The sequence below is a fragment of the Schistocerca gregaria genome, chromosome 10, assembly GCF_023897955.1.
Source record: "Schistocerca gregaria isolate iqSchGreg1 chromosome 10, iqSchGreg1.2, whole genome shotgun sequence".
Taxonomy (NCBI): domain Eukaryota; kingdom Metazoa; phylum Arthropoda; class Insecta; order Orthoptera; family Acrididae; genus Schistocerca; species Schistocerca gregaria.
This window is the reverse complement of record NC_064929.1, coordinates 87330666-87351385: the sequence shown is the minus strand read 5'-3', so window position 1 is coordinate 87351385 and position 20720 is coordinate 87330666. Positions and strand designations below refer to the sequence as shown.

The 20720-nt window shown below is 45.3% G+C and overlaps 1 protein-coding gene across 3 annotated transcripts in view; it reads left to right on the top strand.

Annotated features, from left to right (window-relative positions):
* LOC126293706 (tyrosine-protein kinase Fer) overlaps positions 1-20720 on the top strand; it is a 539925-nt gene that overhangs the window by 425043 nt on the left and 94162 nt on the right. For all 3 annotated transcript variants that reach the window (XM_049987015.1, XM_049987014.1, XM_049987013.1), the window contains exon 6: positions 9178-9409. In XM_049987015.1, coding sequence (XP_049842972.1) covers positions 9178-9409 — 232 coding nt within the window. The remainder of the gene's footprint in view (positions 1-9177; positions 9410-20720) is intronic.

Sequence of the window (20720 nt, the reverse complement as noted above, 5' to 3'; positions counted from 1 at the left end):
AAACCTTTGGCCCATCACGACCAATCCGTCGCCCAGGAAAGGTCATATCGAGGCGGTGCACCGTCTTGCTGAAACGAGACATCGGAGCGATACTGAAGCAGCTGAGGAACAGCACACAGTTGCAACATGTACAGATACTCTGCAGATGTGACGGTAGCCTCAGCGAAATAGAATGGCCCGATAATTCGATCGTGCAATAGCGCGCACCAAACATTCACCTTTGGACTGCCTCTGGTGCACTCTGTGACCTCGCCCCGGGGCTGTGAACCCCAAATGCGCACATTATGGCGATTCACTACTCCACTGACAAAAAAGGTCGCTTCGTCGGAAAAGGCAATTCGTCTGAGATAACGAACATCGTCCTTTATACGTGACAGCATTTCGTCCGCAGAGTCATATCGACGTGTGCTGTCACTGGGCAACAAAGCCTGAACGATTTGCACTTTGTATGCACGAAACAATAAACGTTTGTGTAAAGTGTCACGTAGAGAGCTTTTTGGCATCTGTAATTCAGGTGAGGCCCTGTGCACTGATTTCTTCGGACTTGACAGAAAAGACTGCCTTACAGCTTCCCCCCTGTCTGCTGAGGTTCTCGGTCGACCAGACCTCGGAAGGTCAGCAACAGATCCTGTGTTCTTGAACCTCTCATACCAGGCTTTAATGCTCTTCGCATCAGGTGGATTCCTTCCAAATGTTGTCTGGAAGTGTCTCTGCACTTTGGTTGGTGATCGTGTCACATGGTACCACAGGACACACTGTGTCTTTTCCTGATTGGTTAACACGGCTCCTTGGGCACTGCACCTCGTCCACTACTTACTTACTGCGAACCTAAAACAGAAAAAGACTTTGATAGTTGTAAACAATTCGACACAAGTTTCATATTTGTATCTTTCTTCTAGCCTAAGTTATCAATTTATGTAATCAGGGAAAGACTTTTCGGACCCCCTGTACACGTAAATAAGACAATAACATCTCCCTCCAAAAATACAATCAAACTAATGGGACAACCGCGGGAAATTAGTTGTTTTAGGGTGGGTCACACGGTATATATGACAGTGAAAGAGACCACACCGCGATCCCAAAACACATAAAATAACAAACAAAAAAGTTTACAATATTCCGCTGCACCGACAGAATCTACAGGAATCGGACACTTCTCTTGACCTCTATAGGTCAACTACAGCTGACGATACTGAAACACCAATACCTGCATCTAAGACTACGAAAATTGGAATCGGTCATTTCCTTGACCTAAATAGATCAACCAAAACTATTGACGCCAAAAACAACAACCTACAGCTATGAAAAATAAAACCAAAACCACAACACCTCAAAAATCCGAAAATCAAAAATCCGTACATTAATTAAAACACATTCAATACACTATAAATACACAAAACATCACAACTCGAGAAGAGTAAAAACAATTACTTACCACCAACACATTACTGCACTGCAAACTAGGTCACACACACACACACACACACACACACACACACACACACGAGTGCGCGCCGACGCCACCACATGTACCCGTCCCTGGTCCTAGACGACGGAATTGAAGGAATTTTTAATATTTGTAAAGGACATCGTGCCCTCCCCCATCTCCGACCGTAACGTAGCACTGTTATATTTCATCGTCATATCCGTACCTAACAACAGAAGCCACACAATGAATTAAACATCTTAACACACCACAAACAGCAAACCAATAAGACTTAGCGAAAACGCCAAACACATTAACAAAAGAAATTGGTAACTCACTGAAAATGCCTCCAAACCGTACGTCCCGAACTATAAACACTGCCAGCGACTTCACACGTCCGACACCGAGGCTCAGATGAACCCGATACGACTCGTAAAGTCCACACCGTCATGACGTCACCCACCACGACAGCCGTACCTCACGGGGTGGTGGCCCGACAAACCGACCAGTCCCTCTACATCTACATCTACATCTACATCTACATGATTACTCTTTAATTCACATTTAATTGCTTGGCAGAGGGTTCATCGAACCACAATCATACTATCTCACTACCATCCCACTCCCGAAAAGCTCTGATTTCTCTTATTTTATTTTGATGATCATTCCTACCTATGTAGGTTGGGCTCAACAAAATGTTTTCGCATTCGGAAGAGAAAGTTGGTGACTGAAATTTCGTAAATAGATCTCGCCGCGACGAAAAACGTCTTTGCTTTAATGACTTCCATCCCAACTCGCGTATCATGTCTGTCACACTCTCTCCCCTATTACGTGATAATACAAAACGAGCTGCTCTTTTTTGCACCCTTTCGATGTCCTCCGTCAATCCCACCTGGTAAGGATCCCAAACCGCGCAGCAATATTCTAACAGAGGACGAACGAGTGTAGTGTCAGCTGTCTCTTTAGTGGAGTTGTTGGATCTTCTAAGTGTCCTGCCAATGAAACGCATACTTTGGCTCGCCTTCCCCACAATATTATCTATGCGGTCTTTCCAACTGAAGTTGTTCGTAATTTTAATACCCAGGTACTTAGTCAAACTGACAGCCTCGAGAATTAGACTATTTATCGAGTAATCGAATTCCAACGGATTTCTTTTGGAACTCGTGTGGTTCACCTCACACTTTTCGTTATTTAGCGTCAACTGCCACCTGCCACACCATACAGCAATCTTTTCTAAATCGCTTTGCAACTGATACTGGTCTTCGGATGACCTTACTAGACGGTAAATTACAGCATCATATGTAAACAACCTAAGAGAACTGCTCAGATTGTCACCCAAGTCATTTATATAGATCAGCAACAACAGAGGTGCCAGAACGCTTCCCTGGGGAACACCTGATATCCCTTCAGTTTTACTCGATGAATTGCCGTCTATTACTACGAACTGCGACCTTCCTGACAGGAAATCACGAATCCAGTCGTACAACTGAGACGATACCCCGTAGGCCCGCATCTCGATTAGAAGTCGCTTGTGAGGAACGGTGTCAAAAGCTTTCCGGATATCTAGAAATACGGAATCAACTTGAGATCCCCTTTCGATAGCGGCCATTACTTCGTGCGAATAAAGAGCTAGCTGCGTTTCACAAGAACGATGTTTTTTGAAACCGTGCTGATCACGTATCGATAGATCGTTCCCTTCGAGGTGATTCATAATATTTGAAACCTTACTGCAAACCGACCTCAATGATATAGGTCTGTAGTTCGATGGATTACTCCTACTACCCTTCTTAAACACTGGTGCGACCTGCGCAATTTTCCAATCTGTAGGTACAGATCTATCGGTGAACAAGCTGTTGTATATGATTGCTAAGTAGGGAGCTATTGTATCAGCGTAATCTGAAAGGAATCTAATCGGTATACAATCTGGACCAGAAGACTTGCCCGTATCAAGCGATTTGAGTTGCTTCGCAACCCCCAAGGTATCTGCTTCTAAGAAACCGTGCAGCACCGTGGTGCGTGAACTTAAGTATGTAGTACGTGCCACTGCGTACAGTGGTTCGTCTGGTATACTGAATACTCGCTCTTTCCATATATAATTCACTCACCCCCCCCCCCCCCCCCCCGCCACCATATTTAGTTATAAGTTGGCACACTGGATAGGCCTTGAAAAACTGAACACAAATCAATCGAGAAAACAGGAAGTTGTGTGGAACTATGAAAAATATAAGCAAAATATACAAACTTAGTAGTCCATGTGGAAGATACGCAACATCAAGACAGTATGAGCTCAGGAGCGCCGTGGTTCCGTCGTTAGCGTGAGCAGCTGCTGAACGAGAGGTTCTTGGTTCGAGTCTTCCCTCGAGTGAAAAGTTTACTTTTTTTATTTTCGCGATGTTATGATCTGTCCGTTCGTTCATTGACGTCTCTATTCACTGTAATAAGTTTAGTGTCTGTGTTTTGCGACCGCACCGCAAAACCGTGCGATTAGTAGGCGAAAGGTCGTGCCTCTCCAATGGGAACCGAAAACATTTGATCGCAAGGTCATAGGTGAACCGATTTCTCAACAGGAAAACACGTCTGATATGTTCTATACGACACTGGTGACGTCATGTGCGTCACATGACAGGAATATGTTGTCGACCTACCTAAGTTGTACACTTGGCGAATAGGTAAAAAGATTCTTTGACCGTTTTAGGTTTTCTTGTGGATGTGATAATCACTCCCAAAAAAGTGATGAAAACATTAGAGTTTGTCAGATAATAATTGTCTGAAAATAAAAATTTAAATGTTTCACTCGAGGGAAGACTTGAACCAAAGGCCTCTTTTTTTTTTTTTAATCTCATTTTGTTCGCTTTTGTTCGTTGCATCTGCTCGGGGCGGACGTCGTAAGACATCCATTGAAGTTCGTTGTTGATCGATTAACTCAGATTTTTTGTTACAGAGGGCACGTAACCCTCTGACCGAACACGCTGAGCTACCGTGCCGGCTTATACCCTAGGGCTCGTCCGGGATTTGAAGCCGGATCGTTCCGCAGCTGCTCACGCTAACCACGGGACCACGGCGCTCCTGAGCTCCTGCTGTCCTTGATGTAGCATGCCTTGCCATGGACTACTCAGTTTGTATATTTTGCTTATTTTTTTCATAGTTCCACACAACTTCTTCCTGTTTTCTCTGTCTTCAGTTTTTCAAGGCCTATTCACTGTGCCAACTTATAGCTAAATCTGAGAGGGGTGCCATGGGGACGTACCCTTGTAAGATACAAACACGCGATGTCATTAACGTGAAAATACTACTGGCCCTTATACAGGGTGTTACAAAAAGGTACGGCCAAGCTTTCAGGAAACATACCTCGCACAAAAATAAAGAAAAGATGTTATGTGGACATGTGCCCAGAAACGCTTAATTTCCATGTTAGAACTTATTTTAGTTTCGTCAGTATGCACTGTACTTCCTCGATTCATCGCCAGTTGGCCCAATTGAAGGAAGGTAATGTTGACTTCGGTGCTTGTGTTGACATGCGACTCATTGCTCTACAGTACTAGCATCGAGCACATCAGTACGTAGCATCAACAGGTTAGTGTTCATCACGAACGTGGTTTTGCAGTCAGTGCAGTGTTTACAAATGCGGAGTTGGCAGATGCCCATTTGATGTACGGATTAGCACGGGGCAATAGGCGTGTCGCGGTACGTTTGTATCGAGACAGATTTCCAGAACAGAGGTGTCCGACAGGAAGACGTTCGAAGCAATTGATCGGCGTCCTGAAAGTTTGGCCGTACCTTTTTGTAACACCCTGTATATGTGAAGTACAGTTTTTCTGTCTTGCATTCCTTTGTTTCCGAACATTCTTCTCAGCTCTTTTATCTGTATAATTATCTGGTCAATTCTGAAGCCATTGGTCAAAGCCGACGGGTTGTATCCCCTGCTAAACTAGACCCAGTAAGCGAAATCTCATACTCCAGCTTTTCTATTGAATAACAACATCACTTTTATTTTGTTCCATCACAAAATGTTTCCCGACGTGCTTTTACCTCCCCTGAATTGCGTCTGAGGGACGCCATTCTCCCTTTTAGCGACACTGTGAGGTTCCTGGGCCTCACTTTTGATTCCAAGTTGTCATGGTTGCCACACCTTAAATACCTCAAGGTGCGGGCCCTGAAGGCGCTGAATATTTTGAAGTGTCTGAGCCATCGGTCCTGGGGAGCAGATCGGGCGCGTCTGCTGCTGTTTTATACGGCCTTTGTCCGGTCGCGTCTTGACTACGGATGCACCGTGTACGGGTCAGCGAGGCCTTCGTATCTGAAGATCCTTGACGCAGTACACCATGAGGGTATCAGGCTGGCCACTGGTGCCTTCCGTACCAGTCCCATCCCCAGCCTGTGTGCTGAGGCAGAGGAACCGCCGCTCGCCATCCGGCGGAAACTCCTCATGGTGCGACGGGTGTGTCATTTCCTTACCTGTCTTACCTCCCCTGCGTACGCTACCGTTTCCCGACCGCCTATGGAACGTCTCTTTTCCAGTCGTCCCAGGGCAACGAGACCATTTGGGATTCGTGCCAAGCATTTGCTTGAGTCCCTTGGTGTGGAGCGTGTGGCCCCCCAACGACAAGGTTTTACTCGCCTGCCTCCCTGGTTGCTGCAGAGGCCCAGCATCCTTTTAGACTTGTCAGAGTACCGGAGGAGCTGCATTCCTGCGTTTGTTTTTACCTCCTTATTTTACGATATTTTGAACCAGCATCCCGACCATGTACCTGTATTCACGGATGGCTCTAAACAGGGGGACTCTGTTGGTTGTGCTGTTGTTTTCCCTGATCGAGTCGTCAAGTTACGGCTTCCTGCGGCGTTTACCATCTTTGATGCCGAATTCTTTGCGATCTTGCGGGCATTGTAGCAGATGAGATGTGTTCCCAGTCTCAAGTTTCTCATCTGTTCTGACTCGCTGAGTGCCCTTCAGACCGTGCAACACCTGTACCAGCGTATACGGTCGTCCAGAACATCCACGATGACCTACTCCACCTGCAACGGCAGGGGGAGGAGGTTTCCTTCTGCTGGGTGCCGGGGCACGTGGGTATTAGGGGAAACGAACTGGCGGGTGTGGCTGCCAAAGATGCAGGTTCCCTCCCTCACGTTGTCGAATGTGCTGTCCTCCTCCGTGCTGTTACCTCCTCCGTTTTGCGTTTTCGTGTTATGCGTCAATGGGAAGAGGAGTCGCTGGCAGTCGGTGACAATAAGCTGCGTCTGGTAAAGGCCACTACGCGACCATGGCGTACGTCCTACCAGTCATACAGGCGGGATGAGGTTCTCCTCACTCGCCTCCGCATTGGACACAGTCCCTTAACGCATGGTTTTTTACTCCGGCGGAAGGACCTCCCAATCTGCAGTGCTTGTGGTGTCCAGATCACTGTCCGCCACATTTTACTTGGCTGTCCTTTATTCTCTGACCAGAGGGCGGTGGTTTCCTTACCACCGGATTTTGCAAGACAACGCAACGACTCTGGTTAAGGCCTTACGGTTTTGTGTCCTGTCCAGTTTGTTGCCTCGGATTTTAGGGAGAGGATTTTAACGTGCTGCTGGGTGACTGGCTCAGCCAGGTTTTAGGTAAGAGGTCCGCCAGTCACGATTGTTTCACTTCGATTTCTGTTCTCTTTTCCTTGTGTTTCCTTTCCTTTTTTTAGTGCGTTTCTTCTCCTCTTGTTTTGCCTCTGTTTGTGAGGATTTGTAGCTGCGTCAGGTCTGTGTCTTTTAGCCGTTCTCCGTGTTCGCTGCCCGTCTTCGTCCCGTCACCGCACGTGTTCCTGTTTCTATGCGTTTGGGCGCTGATGACCACCCTGTTTAGCGCCCGAAAACCTCAAATCACACACACTCACACACAAAATGAAACTCGACTCAGCCGGTCGGGGTGGCGCTACAGTCTGGAACCGCGCGACCGCTACGGTCGCAGGTTCGAATCCTGCCTCTGGCATGGATGTGTGTGATGTCCTTAGGTTAGTTAGGTTTAAGTAGTTCTAAGTTCTAGGGGACTGATGACCTTAGAAGTTAAGTTCGATAGTGCTCAGAGCCATTTGAACGATTTGATCTTCACTATGGGGCACAGTTTTCTTGTTGCCTTGGACGCTACTAGTATCCCATTCCTTACTTGAGCTATATACCTATATGCAACATTTGTATCTTTTGACATATATAGTGTCAGTGTGAAGGAGAAGTGAAGGGCGGGATACAAGATGTAGTTGTGTCAGGGGTTTCGCCTGTAACGTAGCAAGTACACATTCGAAAATGTACTGATGCTAGTGCTTGGAAACGAAAGAAGATCGGCAGCCGAGAAATTGCTATTACATACTTCACAACACGAAAATACACACATTGGTAGGAAAAAACAGTGAAATATGTCAAAACAGTGAAATACAGTGAAAGAAGCTAATGGAAAAGAGAACTTGCCACACAGAAATATCGAGGAATAACCGAAGGCCACATAGACAGACACTAACAAAAATTACATACCCACAAACAGACAAATCCATTCCTATAAACGAAAATAAGACACTAAACATTGTTCTACAATAACAAAGTAATACTCCAAATTACCTCAATATAATTACGAATAATTATTTTAACGTACGATGATAGAGATTATCCGGAACACAGAACTGTTGTATGCCTCGAAGTGAAGACAATACTATCTATGACTAATGTATGACGTCATTGGTGAAATCCGACGGGTTGTATCCCCTGCTTCACTAGACCTGTTTACTGTTTTATCAATTGCAATTGGCGTAAGAATCATTAGGTCTGGTTTAGCAGGGGATACAACCCGTCGGCTTTGACCAATGACGTCAGAAGTCCCAGAGAGCATGTATTACAAAGATGAAAGAGTTGAGAATAATGTTCAGAAACAAAGGTTTGCGAGAGAGAAAAACTGTATGTCACATTTGCAAGGGCCAGTAGTTTTTACTTGCAGTTTCGCGTGGCTTGAGGCAGTCACAGCTAGCGTGCTGTTGATTAAGAAATTGCGTTATCCTCTTTCTAATTACTTCATGATCGTAGATTCGATCATACCCGGTCGTAAAGTTGTTATGAAAAAACAATTTCCTAAGGGACCAGAAAGTTATAAAGGGCGGAAAAACAACTGTAACGTCACACAAAGGGGGCATTCAATATTAAAGGTGATGCAAGAAGACGATCAAACAGTTTTCCTTTTGTCAATGTAACACGCACATTGGACTGCTGATCTTGGTGTCTGTAAAATGCATCATTGGAATGAAAATAGTACTGAGGAGATGACAGAAATGAGCACTGCTAAATGATTTCAGTGTTCCCAGAACTAATATTTATTATAAGTAAAACACGTATCGTACCTTAAGCTTAGTACTACAAAGACTGTAGATTTTTATGTCCGTTTCATGTCCGTTGAGAGCTCTTTCATACAGCCATTCTCCTTTTGAGTCACCCGTGCGTCGTCACGATAAGTTATAACAGTTCTTCTTTTTACACTTCACTCAAACTTAGACATAACACGTTTTTATACATTTAGTAAAAATTAGATCAGACTGCCACAAATCTGCGTCCGTCTTACTTAAGAAAATTGTATCCCCTGCTAAACTAGACCCCACATTTCATAGTGCAATTTTTTATGACAATGGTCAGTAAGCGAAACCTCAAACTCCAACTTTTCAGTTGACCGACAACGTCACTTTGATTTGGTTACATCGCAAAATGAAGCTGGAGTCGGATGTGAGAGTGTTGCGCACACTGCACAGGGAGCTGGTGGAGGTGCAGTGCGTGGAGCGGCGGCTGCAGCGCCAGCTGGAGATGATCCGTGGCGCGCTGAGCGAGCTGGGCTGCGAGGAGGTGCCGTCGGGCTGCGACCTCTCGCTCTCCGTGGAGGCCGCCTTCCGACCGCCGCCCGCCACCAACGGCGCCGTCGCCACCGCCGCAGACGCCGACGGCGGCGCGCTCACGCCGCCAGAGGCGCCTTCGACGCCCACGCAGGTACCGGAGGCGCGCCGCCTCACGTCTCCTCCCCCTCTGCTGCCTCTCACTCGGAGCTTCTCCTCACCTGTGTGTGTCGCCGACCTGCAGTTAGCAGCCACCCCGGGTGGTAGTTTACAAACAGCTCGTGCCAGTCTACAGCGAAGTTAATATGCTGCCGGTGCTTTAAATTAACTTCCTGCTCAGTTCAAAAATGAGACAAGGCAGTTCCTGTTTCTTTTCAATTGTGCAAAAGTGAGTGATTGTTTACTGCAGGTTCGTGTCCTGTCACGGTCGCCAGTTGTAGGGGTTAATAAAAAAAGAAAAAGAAGAGAAGAAAAGGTTGTAAATGCGGGAAGAAATGGTGAATAAAAAGTGGGTTTTAAAAATCGTTAATGACCGTGAAAAAGGGAAAGTTATATACAGGGTGAGTCACCTAACATTACCACTGGATATATTTCGTAAACCACATCAAATACTGACGAATCGATTTCACAGACCGAACGTGAGGAGAGGGGCTAGTGTAAATGGTTAATACAAACCATACAAAAATGCACGGAAGTATGTTTTTTAAACACAAACCTACGTTTTTTAAATGGAACCCCGGTAGTTTTGTTAGCACATCTGAACATATAAACAAATACGTAATCAGTGCCGTTTGTTGCATTTTAAAATGTTGATTACATCCGAAGATATTGTAACCTAAAGTTGACGCTTGAGTACCATTCCTTCGCTGTTCGATCGTGTGTATCGGAGACCACAGAATTACGTAGGGATCCAAAGGGAACGGTGATGGACCTTAGGTACAGAAGAGACTGGAACAGTACATTACGTCCACATGCTAACACCTTTTTATTTGTCTTTTTCACTGACGCACGTGACGTGAGGTACACGTACACACGTGGTTTCCGTTTTCAATTACGGAGTGGAATAGAGTGTGGCCCGACATGTCAGGCCAATAGATGTTCAATGTGGTGGCCATCTCTGGCGTAATGAATGTCGTACACGCCGCAGTACATCTGGTGTAATGTCGCCGCAGGCTGCCACAATACGTTGTTTCATATCCTCTGGGGTTGTAGGCACATCACGGTACACGTTCTCCTTTAACGTACCCCACAGAGAGAAGTCCAGAGGTGTAAGATCAGGAGAACGGGCTGGCGAAGTTATGCGTCCTCCACGTCCTATGAAACGCCCGTCGAACGTGTACCTCACCCCTCATGGTAATGTACATGTGCGTCAGTGAAAAATACCACTACAAAGGTGTTAGCATGTGGACGTACTGTGCTGTTCCAGTCTCTTCTGTACCTAAGGTCCACCACCGTTCCCTTTGGATCCCTACGTAATTCGGTGCTCTACGATACACACGATCGAACAGCGAAGGAGTGGTACTCAAGCGATTAAAATCGTCTTGATCCTGAATGCACTTTATTTTACGTTACCACTTCCATCCTACGAATTTCATAACAACTTCCACAATACGTCTACACATTAAAAAGTTTTTTTGTCTTAATCCGACCGAGACTAGCTAATAAGTTTTTTACGTCTGAATTAAGCTTCGGCTCTAAAGAGAGACAATAGACGGATAGAAAACAAAAAAAGAGTTACAATTTTACTATTTTCTCTTCCGTCGAGCGCTCATACCACAGCGACGGTATAATTTATATCTGAGGGAACGAGTGTGGCGCGGCGAAATTCAAAGTCCCGCTACACTACACCAAGATTAATATGCTGCTGGGGCTTTAAATTAACTTCCTGCTCAGTCCTGTGAAAAGCGTTGACTTTGTACCTTCAGGATGATCAAAAGTATAAATTTGAAAACTTAATAAACCGCGGAATAATATAGATAGAGAGGTAAAAATTGACACTAAAATGTAGACTTTCACGGCCGGAAATATCATATCCATTATAATTATCCGGGCTGTTATACCGTGGTCGGTTGATGAATCCTGTGTCAGTTCCCAACGTTTCGTCTCCGACTGCGGGAGACATCTTCAAGGGGGTCCGTAGCTCCATGCAAGTTCCAACACACCCGCTGCTCGCTACTGACTGCCGCTAAATTCCGTGTCCGCGCCGCGGCGTGACGTCACGTGTTTTGAAGACGTCAGTGCGATTGGCCGCTGTCCGCTGCCGGCGATCGCCGTTGCCATCACCCAGTAGTGGACGGGTGGTACACAGCTTCACGTGCGTTGAGACAGCCACGCAGAAATCGTAGTGGCGTACAGGCTACTGCAAAATCTAAGGTTTCCCTGCCGTTTGTTAAAAATGTAACACAAAGAATAGGGAGGATCTTGACGAAGCGGAGTATTACCGTAATTTACAAGCCCACCAGGAAGATACAGAAATACCTTAAGCCTGCCAAGGACGCTCGCAAACCAGTGGAAAAAGCTGGAGTGTATAGGATCCCCCATGCAGCTGTGGAGATGTTTCTGCGGATACCACTAAAAGAGCGGTTTGAAAACGTTTGGAAGAGCACAAGGGCAATTGTAGAAGAGGAGAAACGGAACGATCAGCTGTTGCGGAGCATGCTTTCCAGCCAGGGAACCACCATATTCGTTTCGAGGAGACGCAGGTAGTAGCGACCACAAGCGGATATTACGAAAGGCTCTACAGGCAGGCAATCGAAATCACTAAACACCCGAATAATTTCAACCGATAGGAAGAAGGCGTGAAATTACTGTATGTGTATGCCGGTGTTAAAGAAGATGTGCACCACCCGTCCACTACTGGGTGATGGCAACGGCGATCGACGGCAGCGGACAGCGGCCAATTGCACTGACGTCTTCAAAACACGTGACGTCACGCCGCGGCGCGGACACGGAATTTAGCGGCAGTCAGTAGCGAGCAGCGGGTGTGTTGGAACTTGCATGGAGCTACGGACCCCTTGAAGATGTCTCTCGCAGACGGGGACGAAACGCTGGAAAGTGAGACAAAATTCATCAACCGACCACGGCATAACAGCCCGGATAATTATAATGGACATGAAAAATTGATACACATGCTTGGAATGACATGGGGTTTAATTAGAACAAAAAGAAAGTCCACAAAATGTCCGACAGATGGCGCTGGACAGCAAAACGTCAGTAACTGCTACCGTGACGGGTGAGAGGTACGCCGATATGTTACAGAATCGCATCATCCCCAGCCTGGCTGATAAACACCTGATGGAACGTACGATGTTTATGCAGGATGGCGCTCCACCCCATATTGCTAGACTCGTGAAAGATCTCTTGCGCCCGTCGTTTGGTGATGATCGTGTGCTCAGCCACCAGTTTCGTCATGCTTGGCCTCCCAGGTCCCCAGACCTCAGTCCGTGCGATTATTGGCTTTGGGGTTACCTGAAGTCGCAAGTGTATCGTGATCGACCGACATCTCTAGGGAAGCTGAAAGACAACATCCGACGCCAATGCCTCAACATAACTCCAGACATGCTTCACAGTGGTCTTCACAACATTATTCCTCGACTACAGCTATTGTTGAGGAATGATGGTGGACATATTGAGCATTTACTGTAAGGAACATCATCTTTGCTTTGTCTTACTTTGTTATGCTAATTATTGCTATTCTGATCAGATGAAGCGCCATCTGTCGGACATTTTTGAACTTTTGTATTTTTTTGGTTCTAATAAAATTCCATGTCATTCCAAGCATGTGTGTCAATTTGTACATCTCTATCTACATTATTCCGTGATTTATTCAGTTTTCAAATTTATACTGACTTTTTGATCACCCGGTACTTACATGCGGGGGATCCTTAGATTTAAAAACCTGGTCAAATATTAACTATGAGGTATGTTCTAATAACAGAGAGTGGAAAAACGAGCTGAGCCTTCACCGACGTTACAACAAACGCAGGAACACGGAGTACACCGACGATAATCTGTGCGATAAAGTGATAGTATCCGCATAAAAGCCTACGAAGTTGTTTAAACCGAACCTGCTCTAATAGTGGGCTCGGGGAAGAATGCGTGACCAGATGTTGACATGCTAGAGACAGAATGCGGCATTGTTAGTTTTTAAGTATCTTTCTCTTTTCGGAAGCCTCGTGGCAGTGTAGACATTTGCGTTCCTACACGCGGCCGGTTCGGGAGGGGGGATTGTTTGGATTGTTTTTTGGGGGTAGGAGACCAGACAGCGAGGTCATCGGTCTCATTGGATTAGGGGAGGACGGGGAAGGAAATCGGCCGTGCCCTTTCAAAGGCACCACCCCGGCATTTGCCTGGAGCGATTTAGGGAAATCACGGGAAACCTAAATCAGGATGGCCGGACGCGGGATTGAACCGTCGTCCACCCGAATGCGCCGGGAGGAGGTATTCTCACTTTGTCTTGTTACACATTTCACTCCAGAACCGCACTGACACTCGTTAATTAGGGTTCAGTCGTCTGGCATTAAAGGAAATGTGTAACTCGGTTGAGAGTTTCTGGGTAGGAAGGATGCGCCACGTCATCTCGAATGGAGAGACACTGAATAATGTTCCACAGGAACCGTGTCGGGACTCTTGCTGTTCGTCTTGTATATTAATCTGTGTCTACAACTGCACTGTGAAGTGCTCGTCAAGGGGTACTTAGCTTTGAACGCACCTTAGAATTTTTTCGGCTCCACGCGTATTGAGTGTCGGGAAGAATGACTATTAGATGTCTCTGTGTCCACTGTAAGTAATATAATCTGTTTTCCCAGTCCCGTAGGAGTGGTACATAAGGGGCTGTCGTGTATCTCCAGGCTCTTATCTCGACACTGGTTTTCGAACTTTTGTCAGTAGGCTCTTGTGGGGTAGTCGGCATCCACATTCGAGCATCTACTTGTTCAAGGTTTCAGCACTTCTGTGTAGTCTTACACGGATTAAAACTACATCCTGCCCCTCTTTGTAAATGTTTGGTGCCCCCGTATTTTCCATCTCTAACGACCACACTGTCGACGGGACGTCAAACACTAATCTTCTCGCTTTTAGAAACATTATTAATACAAAAGCGTAAAACGAGTACCAAAATTGTGCAACAGACCGACACCGGTGATGTTTTATGCACCTGTTCGCTGAGCCCTCCTCACACCGGGCTGCCGGACTACAATGTGTGCACTCAGCACAGTGTACCTGTGCAGTGTGGCTCAGAAAAAGGACAGCCGGCCGCGGTGGTCTCGCGGTTCTAGGCGCGCAGTCCAGAACCGCAGGTTCGAATCCTGCCTCGGGCATGGATGTGTGTGATGTCCTTAGATTAGTTAGGTTTAAGTAGTTCTAAGTTCTAGGGGACTGATGACCACAGCAGTTGAGTCCCATAGTGCTCAGAGCCATTTGAACCATTTGAAAAAGGACCCGTCCAGAAGCGGGCACAGTTTTCAGTCCAGTTTCTGTTTCTGTCGACGACCCGATATCTCCACTGATTGTCGATTCTTTAGCTTTTTCCCTAAATTACGTATATTCTGCCAGCACAACCGTGCAATCCAGGAGGAGACTGGGTGGAAGTCTAACGTGTAAAATATTATTTCACTTTATTACAATATGGATACGAATATTTAGGTAATTCGTACAATCCATTTCCGTAGGAATGTTCTCACAAGGGAACCTCCCCATCGCACCCCCCCTCAGATTTAGTTATAAGTTGGCACAGTGGATAGGCCTTGAAAAACTGATCACAGATCAATCGAGAAAACAGGAAGAACTTGTGTGGAACTATGCAAAAAATAAGCAAAATACACAAACTGAGTAGTCCATGCGTAAGATAGGCAACATCAAGGAGAGTGTGAGCTCAGGAGCGCCGTGGTCCCGTGGTTAGCGTGAGCAGCTGCGGAACGAGAGGTCCTCGGTCCAAGTCTTCCGTCGAGTGAAAAGTTTACATTCCTTATTTTCGCAAAGTTGTGAACTGTCCGTTCGTTCATTGACGTTTCTGTTCACGGTAATAAGTTTAGTGTCTGTGTTTTGCGACCGCACCGCGAAATCGTGCGATTAGTAGACGAAAGAACGTGCCCCTCCAATGCGAACCGAAAACATTTGATCGCAAGGCCATAAGACAACCGATTCCTCCACAGGAAAACACGTCTGATATATTCTATACGACACTGGTGATGGCATGTGCGTCACATGACAGGAATATGTTGTCGACCCACCTAACTTGTACACTTGGTAATTGGGCAAAAAGATTCTTCTACCTTGCCCGATTTAGGTTTTCTTGTGGATGTGATAATCACTCCCAAAAAAGTGATGAAAACATGAGAGTTTGACACACAAAGTGCAACAAATGAATGCAACAGATTCACAGTCGCACAGTTTTCCCTGTGTGCTGTCAAAACATATGTTTTTAACGTTTTGAAATTATTCCGTGTGTACACTGTCAAATCCCGCATATGTCCAAGCATATAACTCCTGGAATTTTGGAGAGCGAAGTTGATTATGTGTGAGTGCCTGAAATTTGATAATTGTCTGAAAATAAAAAATTACACTATTCACTCGAGGGAAGACTTGGACCGAGGACCTCTCGTTCCGCAGCTGCTCACGCTAACCACGGGACCACGGCGCTCCTGAGCTCACTCTATCCTTGATGTTGCCTATCTTTCACATGTACTACTCAGTCTGTATATTTTGCTTACTTTTTTCATAGTTCCACACAACTTCTTCCTGTTTTCTCGATTGATCTGTGTTCAGTTTTTCAAGGCCTAACCTCTGTGCCAACTTATAACTAAATCAGAGGGTGGTGCGAAGGGGAGGTTCCCTTGTCAGTATTTACAACTGTCTCCGACTATTAAAGTACCACTCGGTGCAGATAAGCTTACGAGACACTTCACTCGACGAATACCTGCCGTAACATTCACATTAATTCTACCCGAGATATTTAATACGTCGGTGGCCTATCTGAGACGACGCCGCCATCTCGATCGTCGAATGTGTTCCTCTGCTCGGCCGTAAGTAGACCGTCGATCGTGGCAGCACAGTGAAGTTCTAGAAGGCGTGGCTACCCCGGAGTTTGTCATTTGTCAGTTCAGCATGTAGTGAGGATTAGAGATGGGCAAACTGAAACACCTAAGTGTTTCGAAACAAATGAAACACTACAATGTAATGTTTCGATACGCTGTTTCGAAACATGTGCTTTGTAATCTAATAAACCTACAAATTTTATCATCTTGAATGTCTACTGTATAATTATGTCCATATAAACACGAATGAGGTGCGAGAGCGCTAATCATATCGCAGAAAGTATGAAACTATCACTTAGGCGTCTTGGCAGTTTCGTATTTCATGCAGCAAACGCGCTGCTTTCGCGTCGTGTTAGTTTCATTCTTTTCAATTGGCTGAGGACAGCCATAGCTGAAGACAGAAGAACCATCACGAACGGAACTGGAGGTGGGAGCAAACTGCAGAAACAACGGATATGCTACTGGGATCCCCACATTCCGTTAGTATGGGTAATATACCCATCCTGCTAATTCCCTTATACACAAAGGAAATCATTGTGGATAATAGCCACAGTGACTATAGACTCACAAATAACGTCAAATAATTCGAATAAATAACAATTTTGTCTTTCAAGGTGTTTCGAACTGACTATAAATTCACCGTGCTTCCCAGCCCTTCCCGTTCACCATTACACTATCAGTGATATGTCAAACAGATTGCTTGCAATTACACCTACATCAAATTTATGTATATGTCTAATAACTGTCACTCTACGCCTTTTCTTATTCAAAATGTTGTAGGCTTACTTGCGTTCCTTAATATGATTACTGTACATGAACAGAGAAGCGTATGTTATCTAAAAGTGTAATTTAACTCAATGATTTTCACGTATTTATTATTTTGAATGTGAATAGTATGCCTTGTTTTATTGTTTGGTTAGTGTTTATAAAGCAGATGTTACGCCATTTCGGAATAGGACAGTCAGTTAGAAAGGAAGCTTTATTTTCGAATATCTTCAGCTTCATGCTATTGCCTGTCAAAAAGATTTCGACACTCTTGAAAGTGTTTCACGGAGTGGTATGTTGTGTCGAGCCCGAATCTCGTCCGACACAGAGCGGAATGAAACACCACTGTTTCGATACAATTAGTCCGTTCCAAGCACAGGTGGACTGAAACAGCCTTATTTTAAAACGACGATACCGTTTCTGTGTCTGGGCCGAGATCAAATCTGCTCCGGTTATCCGAGACAGGGGCGGAATGAAACACCACTGTTTCGATACAATTAGTCCGCTCCGAGCACAGGTGGACTGAAACAGCCTTATTTTGAAACGACGATACAGTTTCTGTGTCTTGGCCGAGATCGAATCTGCTCCGGTTATCCGAGACAGGGGCGGAATGAAACACCACTGTTTCGATACAATTAGTCCGCTCCGAGCACAGGTGGACTGAAACAGCCTTATTTTGAAACGACGATACAGTTTCTGTGTCTGGGCCGAGATCAAATCTGCTCCGGTTATCCGAGACAGGGGCGGAATGAAACACCACTGTTTCGATACAATTAGTCCGCTCCGAGCACAGGTGGACTGAAACAGCCTTATTTTGAAACGACGATACAGTTTCTGTGTCTGGGCCGAGATCGAATCTGCTCCGGTTATCCGAGACAGGGGCGGAATGAAACACCACTGTTTCGATACAATTAGTCCGCTCCGAGCACAGGTGGACTGAAACAGCCTTATTTTGAAACGACGATACAGTTTCTGTGTCTTGGCCGAGATCGAATCTGCTCCGGTTATCCGAGACAGGGGCGGAATGAAACACCACTGTTTCGATACAATTAGTCCGCTCCGAGCACAGGTGGACTGAAACAGCCTTATTTTGAAACGACGATACAGTTTCTGTGTCTTGGCCGAGATCGAATCTGCTCCGGTTATCCGAGACAGGGGCGGAATGAAACACCACTGTTTCGATACAATTAGTCCGCTCCGAGCACAGGTGGACTGAAACAGCCTTATTTTGAAACGACGATACAGTTTCTGTGTCTTGGCCGAGATCGAATCTGCTCCGGTTATCCGAGACAGGGGCGGAATGAAACACCACTGTTTCGATACAATTAGTCCGCTCCGAGCACAGGTGGACTGAAACAGCCTTATTTTAAAACGACGATACAGTTTCTGTGTCTGGGCCGAGATCAAATCTGCTCCGGTTATCCGAGACAGGGGCGGAATGAAACACCACTGTTTCGATACAATTAGTCCGCTCCGAGCACAGGTGGACTGAAACAGCCTTATTTTGAAACGACGATACAGTTTCTGTGTCTGGGCCGAGATCGAATCTGGTCCGGTTATCCGAGACAGGGGCGGTAGAAACACCACTGTTTCGAAACAGTGAACCACAGCCGTTCCGAAACACTGAAACAGTTCCATGTATCGATACACTGTATCGAAACATAGAAACAGTGGCCAAGTCTAGTGAGGATATTGTTTTGTGGTTTCATTGCGAATTGCCAACCTTGCTTTCAATTTGTTGACAGTGTAAAATGTTTTCGTAAGTATTTGCAGAACAATCTAAAGCGGAACGTTCAGACGCAGGTTGTTACCGCTAAACTTTAGCGGCTAAAGTGTGGGTTACGTGCTACGTGAGCTGTAACGGACAGACAGTACGTTGCTGTTGTTGCTGTGGTCCTCCATCCACACAGTGGTTCGATGCAGCTCTCTGTGCTACTCTGTCCTGAGCAAGTTTCTTCATCTCCAAATAACTACTGCAACCTACATCCACTTGAATCTGTTTACTGTATTCATCTCTACGATTTTTACCTCCCCACTTCCTTCCGTTAACAAACTTGTGGTTCCCTGATGCCTAAGTGTAACAGGTGCGTAATACGTGTTTCCCGTTTCCGGTCATTCGAGGGTAATTCGATATGCAGTGAAAATATATTCAAAATTGGGAATATGCTAGCAGAATAATCTGAAACAAAAAGGAACGAGCCACGTGTCATCCATTATTCTCTACTTTAGAACTCCAGAAACTTCCGAGTCCGTACAAATAATACTTTTTATTTTGTGTGAGAATATCTAGAAACTTCGCACAATTATCGACCGAACGACTCTGCGTGTATTGTGAAACGGGGAGCTATCCTGACATTTGCGACTCCTGAACCCCAACGGTTTCCTGTCGACGGACGGACCTACTGAGTGAAGTAAAATGGTGCAACAGCCTACCGGGCTGCATCAAACTGGAAGAGAAAGCTAAGCTACCCGTTAAACGACAGACTGAAGTTGTTTGTTACAGATCAAAGTGTTCATTCGTCAAATGAATCCCTTGACGACTCTAGAGTAAACTCGTGATGTATTTATATGTATTTGCAGATTAGAAAATACACTTAAGACAAATGTCTATTTATCTTGATAAATTATGTAAAATTCTTATGCTTGAAATGATATGATAAAAAATACATCTGCTAATTAGATAACAGATAAGAACAGAACATTAATAGTAATGTCTAACATTTGACTTGCCCTGGACCTGTCACAGGACATAAATAATTAAATATAAATGAACAGATGATTGGGACGTCTATAATTTCATCTCTTAGAAATAATTTATAATACAGATTAATGCATTACTATGTGGTTTTTTAAATATATAGACGTTTGTGTTACCTCCAACTTTGCCTACCTAACGTGTATTTCCACCGACAATGAAACTTGTTATTTTTCCTAAAGTTGAAACAGTGAATCCCATCTATGTCCGTATCTACCCTTCTGGATATGTGCTAACTTGAAGTCATTTCATTTATTAAACATTTTTATTTCTTATACGTAAATTGAAGAAGGGGTACTGCTGTCAGCTGTAGCGGGACATTAAGCAGAATCGGCAGTGACGAGCGAAAATGTGTAGGCCTCCCGGACTGGGATTTGAACCCGGGATCTCCAGCTCAGTAGGCCAATGCAGTAACTGTCGTGCCATCTGGGACATGGCTGTATCTTTCGGATGCATTTGTACAATTGGTAAGCCTAGCTGGGCAGTGGATCCCTTTTTTTTCAGTGCGAAAGCACAAATATGTCTGTTGTGTACATAGTTCCGCATAGTCAGCGCTTACACACCTTTCCCAATAGAGTGCGCCCCGCTAAGCACAACAGCGCAGGCGCAGCGCTCATCTGTCTCCGTACTACGAGATGGCGCTGCCTTAGAGACGGACCAAATTCTGCTTCCGCCCATCTGCGTATTAATATGTAATGCAGCCAGTGAGATTGCTGGTAACGTAGAACCTTTTCTCCTCGCAGATCACACTCGCGCAGTGATACATGAACGCGAAAGGTATTATAACGAGTGTACAGACCTCCGATTAGTCAATCTGCATTTGTCTGCATCAGTCTGCATTTATATGTACCAGTCTATATTCAAGTTTCAGTCTGCGCCTAATAAGATTACCATATTCTTGTACATAGCCG